General features: G+C 50.5%; 2 protein-coding genes across 2 annotated transcripts in view; both read left to right on the forward strand.

Moving 5' to 3' along the window:
* Positions 1-357: 357 nt before the first annotated feature.
* On the forward strand, positions 358-1,443 carry LOC144153188 (kelch-like protein 10). The gene has a single exon (XM_077684837.1). The coding sequence runs from the start codon at positions 358-360 to the stop codon at positions 1,441-1,443; it is 1,086 nt and encodes a 361-aa protein (XP_077540963.1).
* Positions 1,444-16,381: 14,938 nt separating this feature from the next.
* Positions 16,382-27,568, forward strand: part of LOC144151367 (uncharacterized) — a 178,676-nt gene continuing 167,489 nt past the window's right edge. The window contains exon 1 of the mRNA XM_077682397.1: positions 16,382-16,976. The gene's annotated coding sequence lies outside the window, so the exon portion shown is untranslated. The remainder of the gene's footprint in view (positions 16,977-27,568) is intronic.

Below are 27,568 nucleotides of genomic sequence, written 5' to 3' on the forward strand. Positions count from 1 at the left end.
GCAGTATTGTCATAAGCATCAGGACCAACTGCTGGATGAGGAAGAAGATAGCGCCTTCACTGCAGCTCGCGCCACTCCGCAGTTCTGCCGAAGATTTGCATCGGCCGTTGCGTCGATCAGCTGAGAAACGCGTGTGCGCCCCAGCACTGCTGTTCGAACACCGGCGGCCGCGCTCGACACCCACCCTCTTGAGCTCTGACGTCGTGCGACCCGCGAGCTCCTGGCCTCCCCAGGACGAAAGCCGCCGTAGACTCCACTGACGACCGGAGCGCCTCCGAGGACAAAGGCACGGCAGCGACTTCTACCAGGCAGCTTTTCAGTGATCACGGCCGCGAAAACAACTCGCAACCCGAGTTCATGGCCAGTTCCATGCCCGCGCTCAGAGCGCTGACGACATCCCGCGAGCACTGCGATGTCGTGCTCCGGACCACCGACTGTGCCGAGTTATGGGAGCATCGCTTTGTGCTCGCCACCAGATACACGGGCTGTGGGGCGTTTTTATCCTGCTCTAAAGAGAAGACGAGCTTTCTTTTCGAAAGGACGCCAGAGCACGAAGACATTGCGTGGCCACCCATCAGCAAAGCAAACGTGAGTGACCTGAGCTCCAAAATGTTCGAGCTCCTCGTCGACCTTGCCTACCAGGTTCCGATTCAAGAGAGCGCAGGCCTTCACAACGCCCGCGAGGTGCTCGACTTAGCCGGGGCGCTGGACATCACAACGGTACGGGACCACTGTCTTCAGCTGCTGGGGGGGAATTCGGAACCAGAGGACTGCGTCTGCACCTACCAATTGTCTTTGGGCAACGAGTACCATAGGGTCTCTAGCAAAGCCTTTCGCTACATAGTGCGAAACTTTGACAACGTCTTGGCCGCGAACTCCGAGTTCCCATCACTGATGCCCGAAGAGCTTATCAGCGTGCTGCACGATGACGAGCTTCTAATGCCGAATGAGGTTGAGAGCGCCTTTGGCGCCATTCTCAAGTGGATCGCCGGTAACATTGAGGACTGCCGAGGCCATTTCCCCCGGCAACTGCCGCTGATAAGGATCGCCTTCTGCAGCCACGCAGACATGGGGAAAGTCGAGAGTGATCGCCTGGTGCGTGCGAGCAAGCCGGCGCTCGAAGTGTTATTTGTAGTCAAGCGGACGCTGAGCGACGTTTATTGGAGGACGAGACCGGACCTGTCCGAGCGGCGCTGGCTCAAACAGAAGGTTCCCAAGATCGTACTCTTCATGGTCGGGGGCTGGACCGGCGGCGCGAGCAACCACCTCCTCCCGTACAACTGCCGTTCCAGTCGATGGCTGCTCCAACCTCTGCAGAACACGCATCAGAGGGCCTACCACGGCGGGGCCATGCTGGAAGGCCTCATCTACTTTGTGGGTGGTTTCGACGACCACGATTGTTATCACACGGTCGTAATCCTGATAACCAGCGGGGCCTCGTGACCCGGGCTGTTCGTGTTGCGGCAGGCCGTGGCATGCCGGATAGAACGCCAACAACACAGAATTATCATTTCCAAGACCAACGCAGGAGTTCATCCCCTGCTATCCCTTCCACTTGTGGCCAATAAACGTTTACACTACTGCTCCACCTGTGGTGGGCAGTAGTAGTCGGCTGTAGTAGTCGATCGGTAGTCGGCTGTGCACGTATCCGTGACTTGTGGTCTTGAAGTTTTCGTCTGCACAGATGTTCCGCGGGTTTCTCCCAGGAGGGCCAGTAGGAGGTGCGTTGCTGTTTTGTGTGTGTGTGTCTGTTTTATTTGTGCGGGGCTTCCAATTTAACCTCGAGAGGCACGTGTCGTTTTTCCTCTCCTTCGCTGACGTTTGCTCCTTTTTCCACCTACAAGCATCCTCCAAGTCAGGTCCTCGCTCCCCTCTACCAACTCGGCGACTTCAGATATAGTAGTCTCGCGGATTTCATAGTCGCGGCCCTTACGCTTGCGCGCGAAAGTGGGACCAATCTTAATAGATGCTCTTTCACGCTCAATGAGTGAAGTGGGTTAGGCATTAGCTTCAGTTCATCGTAACTAGAACTGAGAGGCTACCGGCAATGGTGAATTTCAATATCAGAGCCTGAGCTTTGGGAGTAGGTTCAAAGCGCCTTCCTCCGTGTGACGTACCTCATGCTGTCACTGGCTGGCGAGCCTAGTTCCCGTGCACACAGCTTTTTATCGTGCATAAAACAACAAAAATACAAACTTGCTAGCGGTGTCGAGAAACTCATGTACCGGCTAAAGCTCGGGTTCGCCTTCGCAGTCGAGGACGGCGCGGGGCCTTGGGTCACCCGCCCATCTCGGCCAAGACAGATTCCGACAGCCTATCCATCGTGCCGCCTGCTTCCGGCCTCTCCCTGCACCCAACTTAATTGGTGCCAGCGCATCCGAAGCAATATAAAACGCTCCTATCAGCTTCTATGTATACACGGGAAGGCCATTCATCCATCTGCCGTTATAGCTCGTACCTTTCTCGTTCCCATCGGAACTACCAACTGTGACCTCGCCGCAAGGAACGCGCTTTCTCCTTATTTCCTCCTCTCCCCATCACTCGAGCGTCGACTCTCCGCCCACACACAGTGACCCACAAAGACATGTACTTTATGGCTCCGCGCACGGGCAGGTCCTCGGGAAAAGCTCGCGTGCAGTCGGCAACGCAGGCAGCTCCACGACGACGACGCGCGCGGAGCTATGGTGGAATGAGCGATGGCGTACAAGCTACGTACAATGTAGCAAGGAGAAAATCGATGCAAATGCACCCATGGTGGCCGTGTGCTGCGGGAGACGCGAGAAAGCGGTGTGGTTGGTGCACGCGTGGTGTGCGACCTCGCGCCAATCTATATCCCACGCGTCTTAATCTTTTCACTTTATGCGCGCCAGCCACAATTGCTGTCGATGGCGACCGCACACGACGGCTCAGCCGACTTCCTTTTCTTCGTGACAGATGGTCGATACAGGGTGCGGGAACGGAACAGAAAGCACGGAGCGGAGGTGATGATTGATGTCGTTAAAGGTCGACTTCCGCATGGTGTTGAGATCAGTCTGCCCGTCTTTCCGGTGCGTCACTGCTTTCCACGAGTTCGCAAGGGAATAGTAACAGGAATAAAAAAAAATTCCGGAGGCAATACCGTAGTAATGTACTGCGAGAACTGCCTGTTTATGGGAATGCTGAGGAAATTTCTACGGTTTATTGAATGAGCCTGACCGCACAAATGTCGAAACATGTGTTTTGAAATCTTTGTCGCAGAACATGAGTTACAGCCAGTTTCTGTAGCCGTACTCATCGTGAAGAAGCCCCCATTACAGCGGACGGGAGCTAGCAGCCGTTTGGAACTGAAGTATGCTATTAAATATGCGCAGTGATAGCCATCTTCGCTGTCAAGCTTTGTGTGATTTTTTTCTAGAATATGGCAATTAAAACGTGGGTTACAGTACTTTTGAAACGAGTTGTCTTTCCGCAAGGCGTATTTGCTGACAAACAACAACAAAAACGAGTAACAAAACGCAATACTAGAGCGCAAACAAAAAACGAACACACATAGAGAGAACAGGAGCACATTCGGTAACAGCTACATTGCATTATGATGGAAGAGCATGTGTGTTTACATATAAGGCGTTTTTTTTTTCGGATATAGCCAGATCCGAAACTGAAACTAAGCCAGATAAAACTGCAGTGACCAGAAAAACATGGCAACATTTTTTCTAAAAAAGAAGTGGCAAGAAATTAGGCGAGCTAACGCCCTTGCAAACGTGTATACGCAGATCGTAGTTCGTATAAAAAAATGAGCCAGATCCTGCTGCTTCACGGATAAAAATGAGCAAAATCCATTCGCCCCATGGGAGTTTGCTTTTGGCTTGACTGCTCGGACTGTTTCGTGCGTGTTTTCTGAATTTTTTGTTGTTTTTCGCTGGATTATCATAAATTTAGAGAGAAATTACGATATTGGCGAAAGGTCTGTCCCCAAATGTCGACGACGAAATGAACGGAAAAAGAAGTGAACGAAAGGAAACGGAGAGATATGTGAACCAATGATTTCATCTTGTCTGTCCCCTCCGTACGGAGCAACTCTGGTTATATTTATGGTTTTATCCCATATTTACCTTTTTATAACTTAAATAAATAGCCGCTGCTTACAAGGCCGGAAAATCCCCCCCCCCCTCCGCCCTGAGGGTATACGAACCAGTTCATTAAGGGGAAGAAGAATACATTAGTATCCTTCTTGTGCAGCGTTTTCAAAAGTCATGGAAAGGCAAACAAGAGCTTACTTAGTTCGTAAGTGCCTTTAGGCGTGCCCAAGAAAATTATCCTTCGGAAGAATTCGGAAAGGGCTGCTAATGATGCCAAGAGGACTCAGATGTTCTCCATATACAGTTATACTGTTCTTGAAGCCTTGTTGCGCATGTTTTATGCCTTTTCCGCCAAAACTGAATCGCACCGTTCTTGAAAGTCAATTTAAATGAAGTTTTAGTCATAAGATCACCGCCTCAACTTGAGTGTTTTAATTCAATATGAACGAAATCCAAACTTATTAACTCAATATTCTCAAATTCACCGCATTATTTTTAACTACTTGTGGCCATGAACTGCCCCTAGCTGGCATGTAAAATATTTCATATAATAGCTTTGACAGCGTTGCATTTATTCCAGGTAACAAAGTTTCGCAATTCCCGTTAGGTGAGTTTGGCTTTAAAAAAAACGCCTGATATACTCGCGAACGTCACTACTGCGCACACACACGCACGCACACACAAAAACGCTCTCTCTCTCTCTCTCTCTCTCTCTCTCTCTCTCTCTCTCTCTCTCTCTCTCTCTCTCTCTCTCTCTCTCTCTCTCTCTCTCTATTAGACTCACTCCCTGCTGAAGTCCTTCTCCGTCCTTTTAGAATCGCTGAAAAAATGAAAAAATAATTCTGGCCTATCCCACCCCATTCGATCCTTTCCCACTTTCACTTACCTACAGGGAAGGGGTACCTTCCGACACATGCACAAAACCCGACTCTGATAAGCTTTGTAACTGCAAGCTGTAAGGCGCAATCGAAGTGGGGTGGACAGTTGAGGGGGACGACTCTCAACTGTTAACCCCTGAAGAGGGGGATTCCACGAGTCTCTTCGCTCAGATCATGACAGTGATGCGGAAAGGGGTGTCATGACGGAACGCGCTTTGCTTGGAGTCAGGCACACATAATATTCTGTGTTAGGTAATTCTCTGGCTAAGCGTACACAGGCATCATCTTCTGCGTATGCTGGGAATATCATTAAAAAGGGTTGTGACCTCCGTACCCCCCGAATCATTTCGGAGAACGTACCACCTGAAAAAATAAAAAAAACTGTGATAGGTCATTGCCCAATCTAACTAAAGCAGCTGCAGGTACCTCAAGTAATTCAAGTAGTGAAAAGAAGAATTTGCACAAACTGCTCTCCAAGCGGGAATTGCCGGATAAATGCTTAAAGGGACAGACAACCGATTATTGTCGAGTATATATTCTCGATCCCAAATGAAAGGGCATCACTTAAAGCGCCTTGACGAGAAACGGTTTTGCTGATAACGCCCTAGAACTTTTTAAATCGAAATGTTTATATCTACGAGCCGTATGTGTCCCTCCCAAAAATAATGCTGGCAACCATGACATACAGTAGCTCGGCAACATACTTTTGTCTGTATGCAAAATGAAAAACGATATTTAAAAACTTGCCCCCAGCTAAAAAAGTTTGAATCGCAGGGTTTCCTGTTTCTCTATGTGTTTTTTTAATGCAACGGTCTATTTTACACGGATGCGTCATCTGCTGGGATAGACGATAGGTAGAATCTGGCTTCACGTTGTGGAGGTGGGAAGTTCGATTCTCCCCGGGCGCGACCTTTTTTTTTTTTTTAATGCAGAGCATTTCTTTAACTCACGATGTCACCCGGCGTTGTCGGCGTGCCTCGGCGTCCGCAACAGCCGTTCCAGGTGCGCCGTCTCCCCCACTCCTCCTCTCCCGCATCACGCTACCCTCCTCGCTCTCAACAACAGGTCCGCACCCCTCCCCCTACACTATATAAAAAAAGTACTTACCGGCGCCTGGTTTCGATCCCACGACCCTGCGGGCGGAACGCAAGGTACATGGTGCTCTACCCACTGCGCCACAAAGCCGACACAGAACGGAAGGCTACGAATGCGCCTTATACCCTTGACTCATTCAAACTACGTCAAGAAGCTGCTGATACAACGCATTCACTACCTGTGGGCGGAACACGAGGCACATGGTGCTCTTCCCACTGCGCCACAAAACCGACACAGAATGAAAGGCTACGAACGCGCCTTATATCCTTGACTCATTCAAACTACGTCAAGAAGCTGCTGATACAACGCATTCACTACCACCAGCTCCCCAAACACTAAACGTTAACGCAATACACCCACCCCCTATGCGACGCATTTACTCGAGTCCCCCTCGCGGGGAGATGGGCCCTTTTTTAAGCTGCCTTTGGCGTATTTGGAAATTGGAATCAAATATTATGGCAGGACAAACGCCCCTGACTCAGGCAGAATCGTCAAAGCTCCTTCGCTGGGTCTGTTTACTGAACGCTGCCGTTGATTCTGGGCATAGAGGCTCAGTTAGCTACACTGAGAGCCACCAAGCGACGGCGGGCGGCGTGTCTTTAACAATTTTAAAATAATGTTTAGAAATACATATACAATTTAACCTTGTACAAATACTTGTGTTAAAAGGTTCTCATTACGTAAATAAACGTTTCAGCAGTTACAGTAGCTGCTAGGTTTGCAGGTCACGTGACAGGGACACATATTGTAGTGTGAAGTTTCGACACTACGAACCGCCACCCTTTCGATTTCAGGAAGTTCGTTCCCAAATTAAAATTATTTCCGCCAATTTGTTTAGAAATTGCTTGTGGTTACCGAGCTATGCAAAACGCTGTTTCATATGAACTAAAGAACATATACGCGACAAAAATCGGTTGTCTGTCTCTTTAAGCCACACTGCTACGCACCGCGCCCCTTTTGAATTCGGATTCACTACAACACATGGATGCATTGCAGAGAAGTCATTTTTAGGAGCGATATAATGAATCTGGTATTAAAGTATGATGGCGCAGGGTTCTTCTACTAAATACTTCCATAAGATTTCTACGTGCACATAAAAGAATATATACAAAGGTCACCGAAAGTCGGCTTCACTATTATACTCTAGTCTAATGCTGGAAAGGCACTTTTTATCTAGGTATGAAAGCCCAGCATTTTTCCGTATGCGGCGAAAGCATGACAAATCAAGCGCTGCAAACGGAAAGACGGGTTTCTTTGTTGGGTTCACAAATGCTTAGCAATCTTGCAAAACCTGTCTAACGACGGAGGGAATGCGGTGGTTCTTTGCATTAGTGATGGATGTACCGGTTAGCTGTATAGGAGGGCGCGGGTCTTATTACCGGCCGGTGCAACTGAACTTATGATGGAACTGAAAAAAGAAAAAGAAACACCGCTACCTACTCATGATTGGGTCACCTGTTAGAGAACTCCGATTTGTGCAACCTACTCCATAGCCTACCGCTGCAGCGCGCATCATAGCTGAAGCGCTTCTTCGTAACCATAAACCACAAAACGGGTATCTAGGTTTTTTTGTTTAGGTCTGGATGTGTGTGCGTGCATGCGTACATGTCTGCATTTGTGTGTGCGGAGGAGGTATGGGACGTTCTCGCTGCGTGCACGCGGAAACTCTTCGGCATGGAAACCTATTGCTGCAGGGAGGAATTCCCGCCTCGTGCTCCGTCTTCGCCTATGCATGTATGCAGACAAGACAGATCTGCAGCCCGCAGGGGAGCTGTCTCGTCGGATAAACGTCCCCACTCGATCTCCAAGCGAGAAACACAAAGACCGACAGAGGGGTGGGAGAGAAGGAGATGAAGGGACAGGGAGTGTATGGCAACAGGCATCAAATGTAATGTATAGTGAGGCCACGCGCCCGAGGAAGAGATGGAGCGCCCAGTCATCGGGAACGCGTTCGTATAGCCCGAGGTATCCTATTACTAGCTGGTCTTCAAAACCTCGGCCCACACGCGCGAGCCCATGATCTATACATCCGTGTACCTCCCATATCCCGTTACGTGCAGTACCGTAGGCGTTAAACCTGAGGGCTCTTCGAAAAACGTAACGCGAACAACCATTCGTCACTCGTTGAAGATTTCAACTTTGAAACCCCGGAGAACATGAATGGTTTCCGAACACTAAATTGGTCCCGTTAAAGTTATCAGTTTTGTTATCAGTCTCCTACCTAAAAACACAACGCGTAAACAGGGACGATAAGGAATTTACAAACGCGAGCCTTACCTCGTCTGCGTGTACGCGTTGTTTCTTGTCGTAATGCAGAAGAACCAACAAACCCAAGTTACCTTAACTTCTGCGGCTCCGCATGAATGCAATGCTGGCCGATTTCGAGACAATTCGGTGATTTTCGGCGCTCCGACAGTGAGGGTAGGCAAAATAGGCTTTCGGCATAGGTTGGGCATCGGAAAAAGGGAAGTATGATGGACTTCAAGTTTAAGGACGCTAGTGTTTCTTATTCTCTGATCCAGGTAGCTCGTTTCCTGTCCCTGAGTGTTATTTCTCACATTATTCGTTTCATGGCCCATTGAGCCCACCCAAGCTTGCTTTCTAGTTGTTTGGTAAGGCGCCAAGTTTCAGCTCCGTATCTCACAACCGTCAGTATGCACTGGTTGTAGATATTTTGTTTTTGAGTGACAGAGGTAGCTTTATTTTGATTATTTGGGAGTGCTTGCCGAGTGCCCCCCAACCCATACCTATTCTGCGCCCGATTTCTCTCTCGGTGTTGGCGTCAGCACGAACCATCTGTGCGAGGTTGTTATATTGTTTTACTTCTTCTAGCGCTTCGTTTTCATAGTTTAAATAAAGTAAAAGAAATGGACTCGGGCTGGCCATGTAGTGAGACGAACCCACAACTGGTGGACGATTAGGGTAACAGAGTGGATACCAAGAGATGGGTCTAGAAGGAGGGGAAGACCATTAATTCAATGGAGGGATGAAATAAAGAAATTCAGGGGTAAACTGGGGACTCAAGCAGCGCAGGACAGGAGCGGTTGGAGGTCAACGGGAGATGCCTTCGTCAAGCAGTGGCCCTGAGTAGGCTGATGATGATGCTGATGATCATGAGGAGGAGGAGGAGGAGGAGGATGAGGAGGAGGAGGAGGATGGTGGTGGGGTGGTGGTGGTGATTGTTTCTTGGCCTAGGTGGCAGTTTGAGATAACCCGTCAGCCACCAACCAATTCGTCTCACGCCACCATAAACAAGCCAAAAGGAGGGAGGGGTTGAGAATATGCATGCCCTATCCGCGGGACCTTATATTTCAGTCAACCTAAAGAACAAGCAGGGTTCCGTAAAGGTTATTCAACAATGGACCATATTCACACGATCAATCAGGTGATAGAGAAGTGCGCTGAGTATACTGAACCCCTATATATAGCCTTCATAGATTATGAGAAAGCATTTGACTCGGTCGAAACCCTAGCAGTCATTCAGGCATTACGGAACCAGGGGGTAGATGAGCATTATGTAACAATACTAGAGGATATCTACAGTGGGTCTACAGCTACCATCATCCTCCATAGGGAGAGCAGTAAAATACCTATAAGGAAGGGTGTCAGACAAGGAGACACAATCTCTCCAATGTTATTCACAGCATGCTTACAAGAAGTATTCAGAACGTTTGATTGGGAACAGGTGGGAGTAAGGGTTAATGGAGAATACCTCAGTAACCTCAGATTTGCTGATGACGTTGCCTTGCTAAGTAACTCGGGGGACGAATTGCAAAGCATGCTTTCCGCACTGGGCGAACAGAGTAGAACCGTGGGCCTGAAAATTAATAAGCAGAAAACTAAAGTAATGATCAATAACCTCGGGACAGCACAGCAGTTTGAGATAGGTGGCGAGGCAGTGGAAGTGGTAAGCGAATATATCTACTTAGGCCAAGTTGTGACCCCAGATCCCAACCATGAGGCAGAGATAATTAGAAGGATCAGAATGGGGTGGGGTGCCTATGGCAGACATTCTCAGATAATGAATAGCAGCCTACCATTGTTGCTGAAGAAGAAAGTGTATGACAGCTGCATCTTACCGGTACTCACCTACGGGGCAGAAACTTGGAGGCTCACTAAGAGGGTTCAACTTAAATTGAGAACGACTCAGCGGGCAATGGAGCGGAAAATGGTAGGTGTAACATTAAGGGACAAGAAGAGAACGGAGTGGGTCAGAGAGCAAACTGGTGTTAAAGACATATTAGTAGAAATTAAGAAGAAGAAATGGACGTGGGCAGGGCATGTAATGCGAAGGCAAGATAACCGTTGGTCATTAAGGGTAACAGAGTGGATCCCCAGAGAAGGCAAGTGTTGCAGGGGGCGGCGGAAAGTTAGATGGGCAGATGAGATCAAGAAGTTTGCGGGGATGAATTGGTCACAGTTGGCACAGGACCGAGGTAACTGGACAATAATGGGAGAGGCCTTTGCCCTGCAGTGGGCGTAGATAGGCTGGTGATGATGATGATGATGATGATGATCCGCAGGACCAGACGGAATAGCAGTGGGAGCCTGGAAGGCAATTGTTCTTGGACATCATGATGAAGGAGGTCTAACGCATGGAGGAAGAACACAATTGCCGCGTGTGGACAGACAATAAAATTACACCATCTTCCCGGAGGGTAACCCTGAGTAGTATGTGAAGCAGCCATGGGGTCGATTCAAGTGCCCATTAGATTTCAGTTCGTCGTTTCCGTTAGATTAGGTACGTAGCTACCGTTATATTTACCGTTTGGATTCCATGGTAACTACCAAACTTTTCACTTACCGGAACTACAAAATGGGAAATCGCGTTGACCCCATGGCTGCTTCGTATACTACTGAGGGTTCCCATACGGGAAGATGGTGTAATTTTATTGGAGGGGGGTGTTAGAGTGGAGAGGCATTAGAGAGAGAGAGAGAGAGAGAGAGAGAGAGAGAGAGAGAGAGAGAGAGAGAGAGAGAGAGAGAGAGAGAGAGAGAGAGAGAGAGAGAGAGAGAGACGTTGTTCGTGGTATGAGTTTGTCTTTATTTAGGCATTATCATCATGTTCAACGTAGGTGACGTCGAGCTGTGGTTGTCGTTCCGCTTTGATTATGACCGCCTTATGGTCTGTGAAATGTAAAGGCAAGGCCTGTTGTAGTGGATGAACCCTAAAGTTGCTGAAGATGAGGTCGATGCACGTTCCCCGGATGGTTTTGGGCTGCTTGTAATCACGGCCCGCCGAGACTCGAGGACGCACGCCGCCGCCGCCGACGATGAAACGTCGAAGGCGCGTGAAGCGTGCTCGTCTCGTGCCGGGCCAGGAAGACACCGGCAACACTGTCGCTTCAGGAGCCCTTAAAAGGGAAGCGTGCTCGTCTCGTGCCGGGCCAGGAAGACACCGGCAACACTGTCGCTCCAGGAGCCCTTAAAGGGGAAGCGTGCTCGTCTCGTGCCGGCCCAGGAAGACACCGGCAACACTGTCGCTCCAGGAGCCATTAAAGGGTAAGACACCACCGGGCATTCAGCAAGCCGAGCATGCGTAGTGGGGGTGTGGACGGCGCAACAAAAACAAGGGAGGGACATAGCCCCGACCATGAGATGCTTCGCATCTAAAAAAGGTCTGTATACGCTGGACTGTACGAATTACTGAGGAATAAATATCATGTCCCACACCACTAAGGTTTGAAAGCTTCGGAAAGTTTATGACAGAGGCTTGAGAGCAAAAGTAAGCATTGAAACACATTTGTTTGGATGCATACCTGGAATGTCCAATCGCAACTTCTGCCTGTGACGGTGGAGAAATTCAAACACGCAACCACGGAGTTTATATTGTCTGTACTGAAAAATAAACAAATCAACTCGGGTGCGAGAGGATCGTTCGCGAAAATAACGAACCCAAAAAGTATGCTTCGATTGCAAAAATAGCAGAAATTTATTAGGAATAGAGCAGTACATTGGTCTGCATGGGAAATCACCAAGCAATCGTCGGGTACGGCAAGAGAGCAAGCGCAGGCGCAAGCGCGGACGACCGTCGACTGAGAGACCGGCCGGAGCGCGGCACTCCGCTTCTATGCGCAGCGCGCCCGAAGGAGAGGAGACCGCAGAGAGAGAGAGAGAGTACTGCACATGCGCACAGTGCGCAGCCGCGCGCAGCGCGACCGCAGATGTTGGGAGAGAGTGTTCGCTATCGGAGAGAGGAGAGGAGGCGAGCGGAGGAGAGACGCAGCTGTGCGGACGCGGACGACGGACGCACGCCGGACAGGGCCGCCGGCAAGAGATGCTCCTCTCAGCGTCGCATCTAATATATGGAACATGTTTTTGTTGGCTGGAACCAATTTGCTGCAGTGTTAAGAGCGGGCTACTTCTCCACGCCTCAGCGCTGCGGACATCCTGTTTGCACTGTTATCATGTAGTAGACAGGAAAAAAGTTTCAAAGTTCTTTGGGGCCTACTGTGAGCAAGCGTCATTGTCTTATTATGCTCAAGGTCGAAAAAGCGTAATGTCATTATTTAAAGACAGAAGGAAAACTTTTGACAATGAAAAGGTTCTCAAATAAGTATAAGCAACAGAACAGAATAGACAACTTCGAATGCCTACATTCGAAGTCATATGCGCGGACGTCGAAGTTGCATGGTTTTGCAATCGAGGGGGCAACCCGTTTCATTGTCTTCGGCAAGGCAGTGTACTAAAGTATGCAACGCTGACACGGTGGTAGAACTAGACGGAGGTTGAAGGACTATTCTGCAACAAGAAATTCCCGTGCCAGCTCAAAGGCCAATCGTACACGGTTGTCGAGGTGTCCCGCGAGGAATATCAAACAGGCATCCGCAAATTCCGGACGATGCTAACCGAAGAGGTGTGAACGCTGCCGACACTGGAAAGTTAGGTCGAAGTAGGATGGTTGAGGTCGATCGGCGGTGCATTGAGCTGGGCAATGACTCACTGACGAAGTTAGGAAAAGAGAGAGGGGGGGGATGGGGAGAGAGAATAGATTTTATTCTCATCCCTTAAGGACGAGTGCACCGCGCGGGGATGAAGTAAATCACTCAATCAACGAATCAAATATTTAATAACACAATATAATTTGTTTCATGTCTAACAACCTGCGGAGACAAAGACAAAAAGGCTAGCCAGACTGGGTCTCTGGCCCCATGATACAGCTAGAGGGAACAGTGAAATAATGACTCTATTCGCTTAATGGAACAAACATGCACGAAGAAGAAGAAGACGAAGAAGAAGAAGAAGAGGAAGAAGAAGAAGAGGGAGGAGGAGGAGGAGAAAACAGGAAGTCTCTTCAGTTCCTATCGTTTTCTAATCGCTCTTCGCAACTAATATAAATTAAAAACTGGCACAAGGGAACAGGAAGTGTGTGGGAAAGAGTAGAATTACGCATGAGCGAACACCGCGACACCCAGGAAGTTGGCGTTAAAAAGGCTGCCGGCTAGCATACAAGAGAAATATCACAGCTTGTGTAGTATTTCCGAAGCGTAACACTGGCCATTGGCTAGTGTTACCAGTTGCACTGAAACGATCAAACAATGAACTTCTGATATTCAGCTATCGGTCCCATTACCTTTTTAAGTTTTCATGCAGATGCGCTAACTGGCGGCTCCATGCATGAGTCCTTCCGATACTTGTTGCATCCGTGTGATCGGATCGCCGGCACAGACTGCCTCCTTGTTCACCCATCGGTAGGATTAATTCACAACTGGTGAACAATGTTTGCGAGACGCTTTCGCCAGTCGTGCTCGAGCGACTTCGGTAGCCAGGCAAGCCGGTGAAGGTGTTCATAGCTTACAAAAACAAAATTGGAGGGGGGAGGACTGTACGACAGTTCATGCATCACCACTAGGTTAACTATAGGCGGTCACTGGGCACGTCCTCAATCGAGAGAAAATTTGACGAAGCCGAGTTGTTGGTATTCGTCCCAATCCGAAAACAAGTCACTTCACATGAGTCTTAATGAGTCAACGCTTAAGCGATAGGAAGACAGTGAGCTCGATCGTCGATGCCATGTCCTTTCTTGGAGGTGAGCACCAAGGTGCGTTGAAGAGAGAGAGCGCGGCAGCGTTGGCGGCGCAGGAGGAGGGCCGCACAAGCGAGAGTCGCTCAGGTGTAAAGCTTCGCACATGGCGGAATGCTAGCGAGAGGAGGGAAGTAGCCCGGCTCAAGGAGGGGGCTAATTATCGGGGAGCACGCATCGCCCCCGAGAGACGGGACAAACTGAGCAAAGAAGAGGAGCAGAGCTTTTCCTCGACCGCCTACCTTTCCCCCGCATCGCAGCTGCCGAGCTCTCGTGTGCAGCTCTTGGTCACTCCGTGGCGCCGGTATCGGACACTCCCCCCGAAGCACGTGGACAGCTTAAAAACCTCGCCGCAGGGGGGAGGCCTGCCCTGGTTGTGGAAAAAAGGTAGAAACCGCCGAGAGGGGGAGTTAGTGACCAAGTTAAACGGAGGCTGGATAGAGGAGACGGAGGGGCAAACTGAGGGGAAACAAACAAGTACAAACCGGCTGGGAGGAAGCAAAAGCGTGGAAGAAGGACCACCTCGTTTCGGAGAATTCGTTGCGGGGAGCGGGGCTCCTGCGTCCGGAGGCAGGGAACGGCGTCGTCCGTACGAAAAGCGAGCCGAAGGAGATACGGAGACGACGAGAGCAAGCGACGAATGCCTCCTCCACCGGAACGGTTGGAATGTTGGCGCACCTGTAGTAGCAGGGTGCAAACGCTTTGATTATGCAAACACATTCCTTAACTCGGTAGGTCTGAAATGCGGCGTCGACACGGCCTAGAGATGGTTCACAAAATGGCGGACAGGTGGCCCACAAAATGGCGGCGGCGGCGTAAAGAACGAAAAACAAGTTAAATAATGCTCAAATCGACAGCAAATTTCCCGGGAAAGTTGCTGTAAACAAAGTAAATTCATTCAGGTCAAAAGAAAATTGGGTAAACTTAGGTATGGACGGGAATCGAACCCGATCCAACGGAATGCGAGTAGAGCACGCGCTCGCAACGCCACAGAGGCTCCGTGGCTGTAGCTGTCTAAAGGTGTTCTCGACTCAGAAGCGTGTATTAAAGGCGCGTATTGAGCGATGCATTAGTAATATGATCATATTAATTACACAAGTACCAATCAAGGGAGTGGCAAGGTATGTTCCAGCGTATAACGTAGATACACAACTAACAAGGGCGGTTCAAAGAGACTCTCGGTCATAGTAACGAAGGCAAGAATATACTCGCCACGATGATGGTGAGAGTACAGGCTACCGGCATATCCCTTCGGCAATCTAACACTAATTATATTACATTCACTACGTCATGAAGAGTGTCTAGCCACAGAACGTTCCTCAATCGGCATCAAAGCGGTTTTGCAGGGAATTTGTGTATGTGAAACATTCTTTCGAAATGTAAAGAAAATACGGCAACGTATGAAAAACGTGTGATGACAGATTGCGAAGCTAACCGCGTGGCGGTACTGCGCATCCCAGTCAGAAATCCAAATGGATGGGGGAAGTTATACAGGATTTCTTTGGGAAATGCTGTGGGGGAGGGGGTGCTATTTGTGTCACAGTTATTTAACTCGTACGCTACAACATGAAAAGCCAATGACACTTGCTTTAAAGCAGGGCGAAGACCTTTAGTTTGTCTTCTGCGCTGGAGCAGACAAATAGACAGCCTAGATTTATTCTAACGTCAACGTAACTGAATGGATGAAACACTGGTCAAGAACGCGCCCAGATAACTGCAGATTGATTAATGCTTATTTTGATGTTCGCGGCAGACTCAACCAGCCGTCCTGGAGGTCGTCCACACGGCAAATCACACAGCGTGCCACTCCAAAGCGAGATTACCGAGGTGCAAGCAGACTGCGCGACGGCGAAATCGCACGTACCTCGGCCGTCCTCATTGTTCGAAATGGTCCGTCAGGTGTCAAACCATCGTCCCGATTCTCGCACGGTGAGAAAGACTAGACTGGTTGCCTCTGCAAACAAGACCTTTCCTTGCGTTCATCGTCCGGCCCCTTTACCCGGGCGACCTCTGATCCACAGGACTGTGGACCTGGGTGCATTTATATAGCGTGGGCACTACAGGCCCCGATGAAATCAAAAGGACACCGCGCGCAGCAGACATAGCGACCCAAGAAGAAAAGAGTGGACGATCGGAGAATGAGGCACAACAACGGTTGCTCGAGAAAGACCATCCATTGTGCTTCGCGCAGAGCCGGGCGAACAACAAGAAACAAAGGCTGCAACAGGTTTGGCTTGGCGCGCTGGGAGAGAGGCGAGGAAGGGAGAGATGGCTTCTCCAAACCCCCGTCGAGCATCGGTAGAGCGTTCCACTCCGCCGGCCGGACGGCTTCTTCGCGAGGAGGAAGACTTGTACGAAAGGAGGTTGGCAGCCTCCCCTCCACCGGCGTCGTCGTTGGTTCGAGCTACCTGCGTACCAAGGACTGCTTACCAGACGTGCGGCAGCCGACGCGCCTCGCTCGTCTCCCGCGCTGTGCGCGTTCGGCGACCGGGCTTCTTTCTTTTGTGTGCGTGCCCGCAACTTCTTCGAGGTTCACGCGTGCGTCTTGACTCCTGGATACAAGGCTCGGCGTCCTCTAGCGGATACCCAAGTGCGTGGTTCATCGACGTCAACTGACGGTGGTGAGCGCGACGTGTAGCTCGCCCTCGTGGCGTCGTCCTGGTTCGCGGTGCGTCGGGATATGTGGTGGTGTGTGTGTGCCCTGCCGTGAGTGCCGAGTGCTGGATTCTTCCGGCGCGTGGCGCGTAGGATTTCAAGGTCGGAGAGGAAAACCAGCGGGGTCCCCGCCGAATTCGATTGGTGTCGCACGAGTTGTGCGTGACAAGCGTGCTCACGGAGGCGCCGCGAGTGCGCGTTCTCCATTATACCGGAGCGTCGTGACGACGCCACTGGATTCTCTCTTTGGATGTAGCCATGTGAACGGTGAGTGCACCTGCGCCGTGGCGGAGTCGTGATGCATAACCACCCGCACTGCGAACCACATTCTAGTGGATGCAGCGTATACCGAGACACGTGGTTTTGGGGTTTTGGCAGGTAAGAAGTGGGATCAATCCGCTCCCTCTCCTGAGGGTTCGTAGCACTTCATTCTGCTGCCCGCTGCAGATGGTCGAATGAGGAGCAGAATATGATCCCGCCTGCGGGAGTCCTCGACAAGAAGCACAGCTATACGCTTCATATGCAAAATAATATGCAATTGTATGCAAAATGGAGGCTCACAGGCGCCGATGATTCTGTGTGCGGCTATTTTGTTCACTGCATTCTGTGCAGTGAACCGTGCTTGTACAGAATGAAATCGGAGCTCCCCTCCCAGTGAAATTTTCGCCCTCACACGCTCAGCCGAAAGAGATCAAGGGTGACTTAGGGAGTGAAGGAACGATGCCGTGAAGCCTGGGCAGAAAGGAACCGGGTTACATGTCTTGTAACTTGACTAGTACTTGTTTCGAGGGCGCCCGCAGTCTCTCAATGATCTGCCTCTGCGCTACACTGCTACCTCTGCGATGCGGATATCTAGTGAGAAAGGTGACTGCTTGGTATTTTGCGGTGTTATTTAGACCCACACACGCACGGCAAAAACGACCACCAGAAAGAAAAAAAGAACTGGTAGGTTCCTCTGTCATAGGATTGGTTAAACACGAAAGTGAAATGTGCAGCGAAATCTGCAGCCGAGCATGATTTGCGGGTCGGCGGCTGTCTTGTGGGTGTGCTTGGCGAGCGGCGTCCTGCTTGCAGGTCAATTCGGCAAAGGTGTACTGGCGTCATTTTCGTGACGGATATGACGTCAGTGAAATCTTGATGTATCCCGGCATAAAACACTTTCGTGTTTAAAAAAAAACAGGCGGCAGAGCTTTGGCACTTGGCGTTGAAATTCGGCGGCGCAAGGGCTGAATGACGTTTAATTAAGGGCTCTTAACTGCGGTCGCTTTCACATAGTAATTGAGTGGGATTACAACTTTACTCACCAGCGGTGGCGGCGTGCCGGAGGAAGCGCTATCATCACTCCGGAGGCCAACCACAGGCCGATCACGCTTGACACTTGCCTGTTTCTCCGTCCTCTCTCTCACTTATCGCGCTTCTCACTTCGGACTGCTCCCATTGAATCTCCTATATGCCGGCGGCATAGCAAAACAGGGGTGGCCAACACCCTCCCCGCTCTTGCCCACCTGCGTACTCTTCTTCCTCTTCTCGTTCGCTCTTATTACATGCAGCGCACGCAACTGCTATCCCGTGAATTCTTGTTTATTTCAGCCCGAATGAAATTGAAGAACTAGTGCGGGCGGTGATACCTCATTTTCCAAAGAGCGTGTTTCGCTATCTATGGTTCCCTGCTGGTTTGACTCCCCTGAACCCGCTTCCCGTTCTCTTAGCTGATTCCGTGCAGAATATAATTAATATGACCAATTTTGCTTTTCCCCGACTGAGTTTACCGTTTTCCCGGCAAAAACATTCAATGTACAGCTATCGTTTCACGACGACCCGCTGTAACCGAATAATAATCTAACCTCTCGGAAGCCGTAGCCGACGGTGGAGCGAAGGACGGCAGGCTCATCAGCACATGCCTGTCATTCCAAATGTCTCACGTTTCATGTCATCACCAATGGCGTGATTTGGGACAAACCTTTATATAGTTGCTGTGGTGTTGTGTCATCCTTTGATATCTTTCCTCGCTCCCGTTTTCCTGCTCTGCGGTCGGAAGAAGAGTGTCTACGTATAAACACAGATCATCTTCTCGCTCAAAAAAAAAAAAATAGAAGTACCGTGTATCTGCTTGCTTCGCTGCAAATGAAATCGAAAGATCATGGCCTTTCGGCCTCTTCCACCGCGTAATCAGCCACCTTCCTCTCTTCTCCTCTTCCCTCCTCCCAGTTACCTCCTCTCTTTTCCTTTACCCTTAATAATCCGTACTGCGCCTAACTAAAGCTGGTGGTGTTTGTGGTTTGCGACGGGAAAATGAAAGGAAATTCACTGGCGATATTTTGAGCTCGGCAGGGAGCTCACCTGCATACAACCAACACCGACTAGTGCAGGGGAAGGGAAGTAGAGGGGGAGTGATAGGATAAAGTAGAAAGAAAGAGAGAGAGAGAGAGAGAGAGAGAGAGAGAGAGAGGGGGGGGGGGTATAAAGAGAGCTGTCAGTCCTAGAACGCTGTCAGTCCGGGCAGCCTAACTAAAGCTCACTCCATCCTCCCTTTCCCTCCGCCTACCGTCCCCTCCCTCCCTCAGACCCCTACCAATACAGCCCTCCCGTCTGTGCTCCACTGCCCGACCTCTGCTGCACTCCTCGCCCTTCTTGCACTTTTCTTTTTTCCAGGGCCCTCCCCTTTCGCCAACCCTCTCCTTGGATTATCCACGTATCCCACATTACCCTCCCTCATTTCTTTGCCTGCCTATTCCCTTCCCCTCATGCTTCCTCCCATTCTTCCCACACTCTTTTATTATCATCCCCCACCTGCTATCCTATCTTTTAGTTCTATCCCTCTCTTCCATCTCCTCGCCCCCCCCCCTCTCCCCACATTTCGTTTTGGACAGCGCTAACAGCACGGGGGCATAGCAAGGACCAAAAGGGCGCTGGTTTCCCCCCCCCCCCAATGCCCTCAGCTTTCTTTACTTCACCCCGTATCGAGCATCTTCCCTCTCCTCAAATACCCTTCACTATCGTCTATTCACCTTCGTGTTCTTTATACACTCCCCTTTCATATATTACATTCACCAATTTCCACTTCGCGTCCACCCCACCATTCCCACCCCTTCCTGAACCAATCCCCTTGTGTGCTACACTTTTTTCACCCTATCATCTCTCCTTCCTTTCCTTCAGTTTCTCTTTTCCAGTCTTCCCCCTCACCTACTGCTTTCTTCCCCTCACCCCCACTCCAATCGCACCCCTCCCTCTTCCATTCCTTTCCAAGTTCTCTCCGGCCCGTTCCCGCACTGCTTCCCCCATCCTCGTTTTCCTCTCTCACTCCTCCGACCCTTCTGCGCGGCTACTTTTCCTCTTCTTCTTCCCTATCACTCCCGTCTCTCTCCCTGTCCCGCTCTCTTTCTCATCCTCCTCCCCTTTTCATCTCCACCCCTCGTCCCTGTAGCTCTGCAGAAAACGTCACCGTCGCAAATTCCTTCCGCGTCTCTCTTCATATTCCCCTACTTCAATCGCAGTCCTCTCACTCCGATTCACAGTTACCTTCTGAGTCCAACCCCTTTCCCTCTTTTAGGGGCGAAGCACCTTAAGGCCGAGGCTTGTCCGCCCGGCGTCCGGCGTCCATGCTCACGGCACAGCACCGTGTAAATCGAAGCATCTGTGAACAAAAGGCTCACAAAACGTTAACAAGAACCAAATTAAAGGTTCACAAAACGTTAGAGAGAAAGAGAGAGAGGGAGAGAGAGAGAGAGAGAGACGCACAGCACCGAGTGAATCGAAACATCTGTGAACGAAAGGTCCACCAGAACAAAATAAATGGTTCACAAAAGGTAAGAGAGAGAGAGAGAGAGAAAGTGTGTGCTCCTGGAGAGCCGTAGAGCCGTGCTGTGCGTGCGCGAGGAGCATTGGATTGGAGTTGCGTTGGATTGGATTCAATTGTATTGTATTTGATTGGATTGGAAATCGTTTTAGCAGCAGTAAGCACTCTCACGGGTGATTTACAGTAAGAACGATCCCCAGTGATTCTCTCACTCATCCTGATTCACTTCGTGGAGATGCGCGAATTTTTTTCCCACACTCTTTCTCTCGTCCTTTTTCCCTCTTCCTCTATTCCTCTGACTCTCCATATCCTTGTTTCCTGCCTCTGCCTCTCCCTTCACATTCCTCTTCCCCTGAGCAATAACTCTTGCAGCGATTCCCCCTGCGTCAGTAACCCACCAGTGAGCAGCTCAGCAGTAACATTTCTGGTTGATTTCAATGAATACAAACAGACCACGGCTACTCGACGAAGGGGAGGTCATGGACAGACAGATCAATTTTTTTGTGTGTAGGCAGCCCAAGAAAACTATCGTCTTTAAAAAAAGTGCAGAGGAATTTTCAGTTGGTTATCTCTACTGAAGTTTTCTGGCACTATCAGTTTCTTCAAAATACCCTGATGTTGCGCTCTATGATATTTTTTGTTCATCAAGAAACTTGCAATATCGCTATCGTCTCTGGCAGCCCCTCATATACAAGCTCCCCGCGCAGCAATCAACTCGAACAAACGACCCAACACGGTATCTTTACGTGCACGTGGCAGTCGTATTTGGCTGATAAAGCGAAATGTGCATTATGAACACCAGTATAAGGAAAGTAACAAAATGAACGGTAAAATAAATAGGGGGAGGCAAACGGGGACGATTGGCAATCATGTTAGCTGTCTGTACGTAGGCCGAACATCAACCAATGCTCACAAAGCGTCAAGCATTGAGAAGAATTCGCCAAGCAAAGTACTGCCGAATGCACAAGGACTGGTCAGAGCGACTTCAGAAGAGATACAGGTACGGACAATAGAGGGACAGGGCCAATCCGTCCACTGAGAAAAAAAAAAAAATCAAAAGTAGGAACCCACGGAGCCGGAGTGCGGAGGAAAAAGAGGCAAGCCGGACGTTTAGCAAATGAACCAAGTCAAGTTGAAGGTCAGTCGACGGACGACCAAGGAGGGACTGGTTTGTTGGAGGGGGGCCTCCTCTCCGCTCTTTCCGACGCTTCGGCTCGCGCGGTCGAGCCAATTCGGTGGAGGCGCAAGCGACGTCGTTACCCGTTTACTTCTTTTTCTTTCGTTTCGAAGTAGTGCGTCGTATGATTTGCACCGCACAGAAAGAGCGGGCTTCGTTTTGCTTTGTACCCGTGAGCAGGCAGACGTATTTCCCCCTTTCGCGTCTGCAATGGCTTCCAGCTTCTTCCATGCCGCTTCTTTACGAGCGGGGAGTCGCAGGGTCAGCGGTAGTCAGCGCGTGTGTTGGGTCGTCGAGTTCGCAGTGTGTTTTGCCGCGTCGCCGTCGGACTAATGCCGTAGTTGGCACCGCGATGACTTTATAAGCGTTCGCGAAAAGCGGAGCGCTGGTTCGTCGCAAAACGCGGGAGGGCACAGCCGTAACTGCGGACGGCCTGCTGTTCAACTGTGTGCTTTGTTGCGAGCGCCGTTCACCGCCAGTGCCGACTCGTAATCGTTAACATGCGGCGTTTTTAGCGCCTTTGGACCTGAAAGAGGAACTAAGAGCGGTGCGGTGCGCTTCTTAAAGTGGCCTAAGCTGTAGAAATCTATGTCGAGCCGAAATGTGCTCACGTGGCTTCTTGTGATGATTTTGGGCCAAAAAAGTCGATGTTATTACCACAGGACATCCAACTGACCGCTGCTCCTACGCAATACGAAGTTTTGCATGGGTAGGTTCTAAAAAAATGTATGGCCAGAAACCCGAAGTTCTTTTACGACGCTTCAGTGCTCAGATGGATTGGGAGTTGGTGGGAGTTTTTTAAAAATAGTTGGAAATGTTGATTTTCACGCCTGCTCTTCGCCACAACCGTATCTATCGCCCCACTTTTCGCTGGCACGCAAAAACGGGTGGGCAGAAAACGGAAAGCTCTGTTCTCCTGCCTGCATCGTCCTCAATATTAACTTAAGTTTGCGGTCTCTACGGCCACACTTCAAAGCTTGGTGCGTTAGTTTTAGCTATGTTTCGAAGGGGTGACGGGAATCCTCACCGTCCGATACTTGAACACGGTTACCACTACAGCTTAACGCCAATTAACCACCCACATCTGATTACTGCAGGTGCGTTTGTATGCCAGATCGAGCAATAATTATAACGAACCCCTCGGTGTTACAAACCTCTCAGACTGAAATGGGAGTTGCAACAAAAGAGCCCCGCTAAGCTGTCACGAGAAGCCGGAAATTAAATATTTTTCACGCGATAGGACAGAAATATGCGGTCTGTTCAGCGAACCGTATACCGGTCGCAGCAGTGGTCAGCTCTGCGGCGAAACGAGTCATTTGCATTCTCCGCTGTGTCCTGAGGGCGCCGCCTTCAGGAAAGTTTCTGTATACCCTCCTGATAGCAGCCTCTTTGTATCCATTGTTATGCTAAACACTCTTCCGGATCGTTAGCAGCTGTCGCACGCACACGTCGTTCCTGTAGGGGCGCTGCGTGTGCGAATACGCTGTGCGTGCGAATACACTCGTCCTGCTGCAACAGTCCGCGGACTGCGCGGGGTGAAGGGGCACACGTGAACGGTTTCGATAATATCCTGCAAGCTCCAAGGGCATACCGTGAAAAAAAAAAAAAAAAAAGCGCTAAAGAAAGATGAAAGGGTTAGCGCGGAAACTGTGCCCGGAGAAGTTCGCGACGTTAGGTTAGTTAAGCTGCTCTTCAAAAGGAGTTCGAAGACAGGGCACGCGTGAAGCTGTAAGAAGATAAGATAACGGAACGGTTGCCAGCGCCTAACTGAGGTTGAACGAACTCACTATTTTACTGAAACAGTGTCTCAGACTGCCCTTTTTTACGGTTCTTTACCGCTCTGTCTAGTCGAGAAGTTCAGTGGTACAGTTGAACCTCGTTATAACGAACACTGGTATAGCAAATTATCGGCTATAGCGAACTAAATACAGACTTTGGTTGGTCGCGCTTTATTCCAATGAAACTTGTTCTTTTGCAACCAAACTGAAACCGTGAGAGCCGCACTATATCGGATATAACGAAGAAATATTTGACCAGGAGGCTGAGAAGCTAATTGGATGAAACCCCGTAGTCCTAATCTGCAGAAGTATAAAGGCCCTTTTGTTCATGGACACTACGGAAACCTTCATCCTACTCAGTGCTGTGAGTAGCCACTAGACGAAGATCACATCCTTCATCAAATAAATGAGGACGTAGCCCTCTTTTGTCAAGTGAACTCTGTTCCGTTGTAATTTAACGTACTCATGCTCCGGTTCATTGAGCTCGAAATGCAACAAGGAGAAAGGTATGGGTTACCTTGTTTATAGTGGGTTGGAAGCCTAAAGATGCATTTTTGTATCAAGTATTTTTGCGCGGGCCAGATTCTCAATTTGTTACAAGCGATTTTTACCTCAACTGTTATAATGAATATCGGTTATAACGGACTAATTTGCTCACCCGATCCTACTTCGTTATAACGAGGTTCGACTGTACCGACTTGTGCAAAATAACACCTGAATAGAAACCGTCTAAGTAATTTTATCGCCATCAGGTTAGCAAAGCGTCACTTTATTGCTACTTTAATGTGAGTTTGACTCAGTAAACTAGGTTACGGTTTAGTATGCCACGTGTGCTGATTGCTGACTTCGATGAAGGCAGGCAACTATCAAGATACGTTTACACACATGACGTTTTTCGCAGATTTTAAAAACGTCCACGTGGCGCTCGGTTTATTGTGCACTTGGTGAATGTTCAAGGGCCCGGATTGTCCAGCTACCCCGAAAGTGCCGTCACTCAGGTTCATGCCTTCGTCGCAGTGAGTGCAAGACCACCGTGAGTCGCACCCTCAAGTGAATGTGCTCGTTTGTAAGCCCGTATGAATGGCGGCTTGTTCTGCCGGCAAAGTTTAGTGCTCGTACTGAACGAAAACATGCAGAAGTGCAGGGCAATAAATGCTAACCATCGCTTTGATTTGATTGATTGTAGGGTTTAACGCGCCGACGCAACGCAGGCGATGAGGCGCGCCGTAGTGGAGGGCTCCGGATTAATTTTGACCACCTGGGGATCTTTATCGTGCGCCGAAATCTCGTACACACGGGCGTTTTTGCTTTTAGCCTCCATCAGAAAAGCGGCCGCCGCGGCCGGGAATCGAACCCGCGACCTCGTGCTCAGCAGCGCAACGCCTTAGCCACTGAGCCACCGCGGCGGGTGCTAACCATCGCTTACATCCTTCAGCTTCCCACCGACAGGTTATGGACACGCTATCGAAGTAAATAAGCGAGTGTTTCCCATTCATAACAGTTGGGACAGAACAACAAATTGAGCAGCCCGCGTCACGTGCCGGGCCGGGGTGGGGCTTCCGGGAAGGTTCGACTGCTCGCAAACCCACCCTTTCGATAACGAAAAGCGACGAATCCCTTTCTGTACTGTTCCACAGCTCTCTAGTTGCCGGAACTGGCGTGAAGGTGGTCCGTCAAACTTTATTATACATGTGCAAGATTTCGGCGCAGGTTAAAGTTCCCCAGGTGATGTGAAGCAGCGGTTCTCCGCTACTTCGGACTTATAACCTATATGTTCAGTTTCGGTGCTTAAAATAGCAATTTGAATGTGAGCTTTGAAAAAAGCGGGTCGAAAAGAAGGTCGAACAAATGGAGCCGCCGCATCATAATCTACGGCATACCCAGAAATATGAACATAATTTTGTGTTTAAACGTTGGTTCGAATCACCCCGTGCCTGCGCTCGCGAACCAACGGGGCTTAACAGTTCGAGATGGAAAAGAGCCAAGGCATGATTGCGGGTATTGGCGGGGAAAACGAGTATCGCTGACTGCCCGAAGACACGCAGAGCAATAAGGAACAGCGGGCGCCGCCCTTCCTTCCCCCGTCGTTCCTGGGTGCGTGCGCTTATCGTATACAGGACTTCCTCCCTGCTGCGGCTTTCGTGGTGACGGTCCCCCGCCGGAACCGGCCGGTGGTCCTTGCGTGAGGAGGCCCGTTTCATGCACCACATATCTCACGCGCGATTTATGGGCTGGGCGTAATCCGACGCACGTGGGCCCCTGCATCAGAGAGAGAGAGAGAGAGATAGTGCGGGCGAGCCAAACCCGCGAGCTGAGTTGGCAGCGGGCGACTTCGTGCGCCGAATGGCGGTCTGACCCTGCGCCACGCAAGCCCTTCGTAGCATGCATGGCTTCTCATGCTTTCTAGGGAGAAAGTAAAAGAAAACCTCCAGGTCCTGAATTAGGATGCCCGACCCATATACGTGCTTCTTTTGTAGCGAAGCTGTTAGCCTCTGCCTGGCCGGGATTTTTTGTGTAGTCCGTGTGCAGAAAGGGTGTGAAACCAGAAAGGAGGCTAAACTAAGAAAAAGAACGTGAAAAACTGTTTACGGGCCTCTCAAAGTCAAAGAGGGTGCCTCCACTGGCTTGCCGAGGGAGGGAGGGAAGGAGGGTGGCAACTATTATTTATACAGTCCTAGTCTTGGCTGTCGCGCCGCACCCTTTTCGTTAGGAGACGGCCGGCCTGTAGACATCCAAGAGACGTTTTTAACTTATCCGAAGGCCGCCAGGAGTACTGGGAGAAGACCACGTGAACATCTGAAACAAAAACTTCGAGCCCATGTCACGAGTACGTGCACAAACAGCCGCCGATCATGTCGACATTTCCTGGCGGCAGAAACGCAGCAGGTGTTTGCATTCCAGCTCGAAGAGTTAGTTTCAAAGGGTCTTTTCGAGCGGTTTAACGTTGTTAATCTGTACGTAGTATGTAGCTACTGAATGGTACGTGTCATTCCCAAAAGGTTCTTTGGCCATCCACTCCTGTGGGACAGGAGGCGTCTAAAGACTGTGTGTGTGTGTGAGTGTGTGTGTGTGTGTGTGTGTGTGTGTGTGCGTGCGTGCGTGCGTGCGTGCGCGTGTGCGTGCGCGCATGTGCGCGTGCGTGTGCGTGCGCGCGTGCGTGCGTGTGAGCGTGCGTGTGTGTGAGTGGGTGTCCGCGTGTATAGGTGCGTGTGTGTGTGTGTGTGTGTGTGTGTGTGTGTGCATGTGTGCGCGTGTGTGTGTGTGTGTGCATGTGTGCGCGTGTGCGTGCGCGCATGTGCGCGTGCGTGTGAGCGTGCGTGTGTGTGAGTGGGTGTCCGCGTGTATAGGTGCGTGTGTGTGTGTGTGTGTGTGTGTGTGTGTGTGTGTGTGTGTGTGTGTGCGCGCATGTGCGCGCGCATGTGCGCGTGCGTGTGCGTGCGCGCGTGCGTGTGAGCGTGCGTGTGTGTGAGTGGGTGTCCGCGTGTATAGGTGCGTGTGTGTGTGTGTGTGTGCGCGTGCGTGCGTGCGCGTGTGCGTGCGCGCATGTGCGCGTGCGTGTGCGTGCGCGCGTGCGTGTGAGCGTGCGTGTGTGTGAGTGGATGTCCGCGTGTATAGGTGCGTGTGTGTGTGTGTGTGTGTGTTTGTGTGTGCGTGCGTGCGCGTGTGCGTGCGCGCGTGCGTGTGAGCGTGCGTGTGTGTGAGTGGGTGTCCGCGTGTATAGGTGCGTGTGTGTGTGTGTGTGCGTGCGTGCGAGTGTGCGTGCGCGCATGTGCGCGCGCATGTGCGCGTGCGTGTGCGTGCGCGCGTGCGTGTGAGCGTGCGTGTGTGTGAGTGGGTGTCCGCGTGTATAGGTGCGTGTGTGTGTGTGTGTGTGTGTGTGTGCGTGCGCGTGTGCGTGCGCGCATGTGCGCGTGCGTGTGCGTGCGCGCGTGCGCGTGAGCGTGCGTGTGTGTGAGTGGGTGTCCGCGTGTATAGGTGCGTGTGTGTGTGTGTGTGTGTGTGTGCGTGCGTGCGCGTGTGCGTGCGCGCATGTGCGCGTGCGTGTGTGTGAGTGGGTGTCCGCGTGTATAGGTGTGTGTGTGTGTGTGTGTGCGCGCGCGTGCGTGCG

The sequence above is a fragment of the Haemaphysalis longicornis genome, unplaced genomic scaffold, assembly GCF_048455015.1.
Source record: "Haemaphysalis longicornis isolate Haplotype H1 unplaced genomic scaffold, Haemaphysalis longicornis Haplotype H1 scaffold_9, whole genome shotgun sequence".
NCBI classification, from domain to species: Eukaryota; Metazoa; Arthropoda; class Arachnida; order Ixodida; family Ixodidae; genus Haemaphysalis; species Haemaphysalis longicornis.

Coding starts and splice junctions, on each gene's coding strand:
- LOC144153188 (XM_077684837.1), top strand. CDS start 358: ATGGCCAGTTCCATGCCCGCGCTCAGAGCGCTGACGACATCCCGCGAG.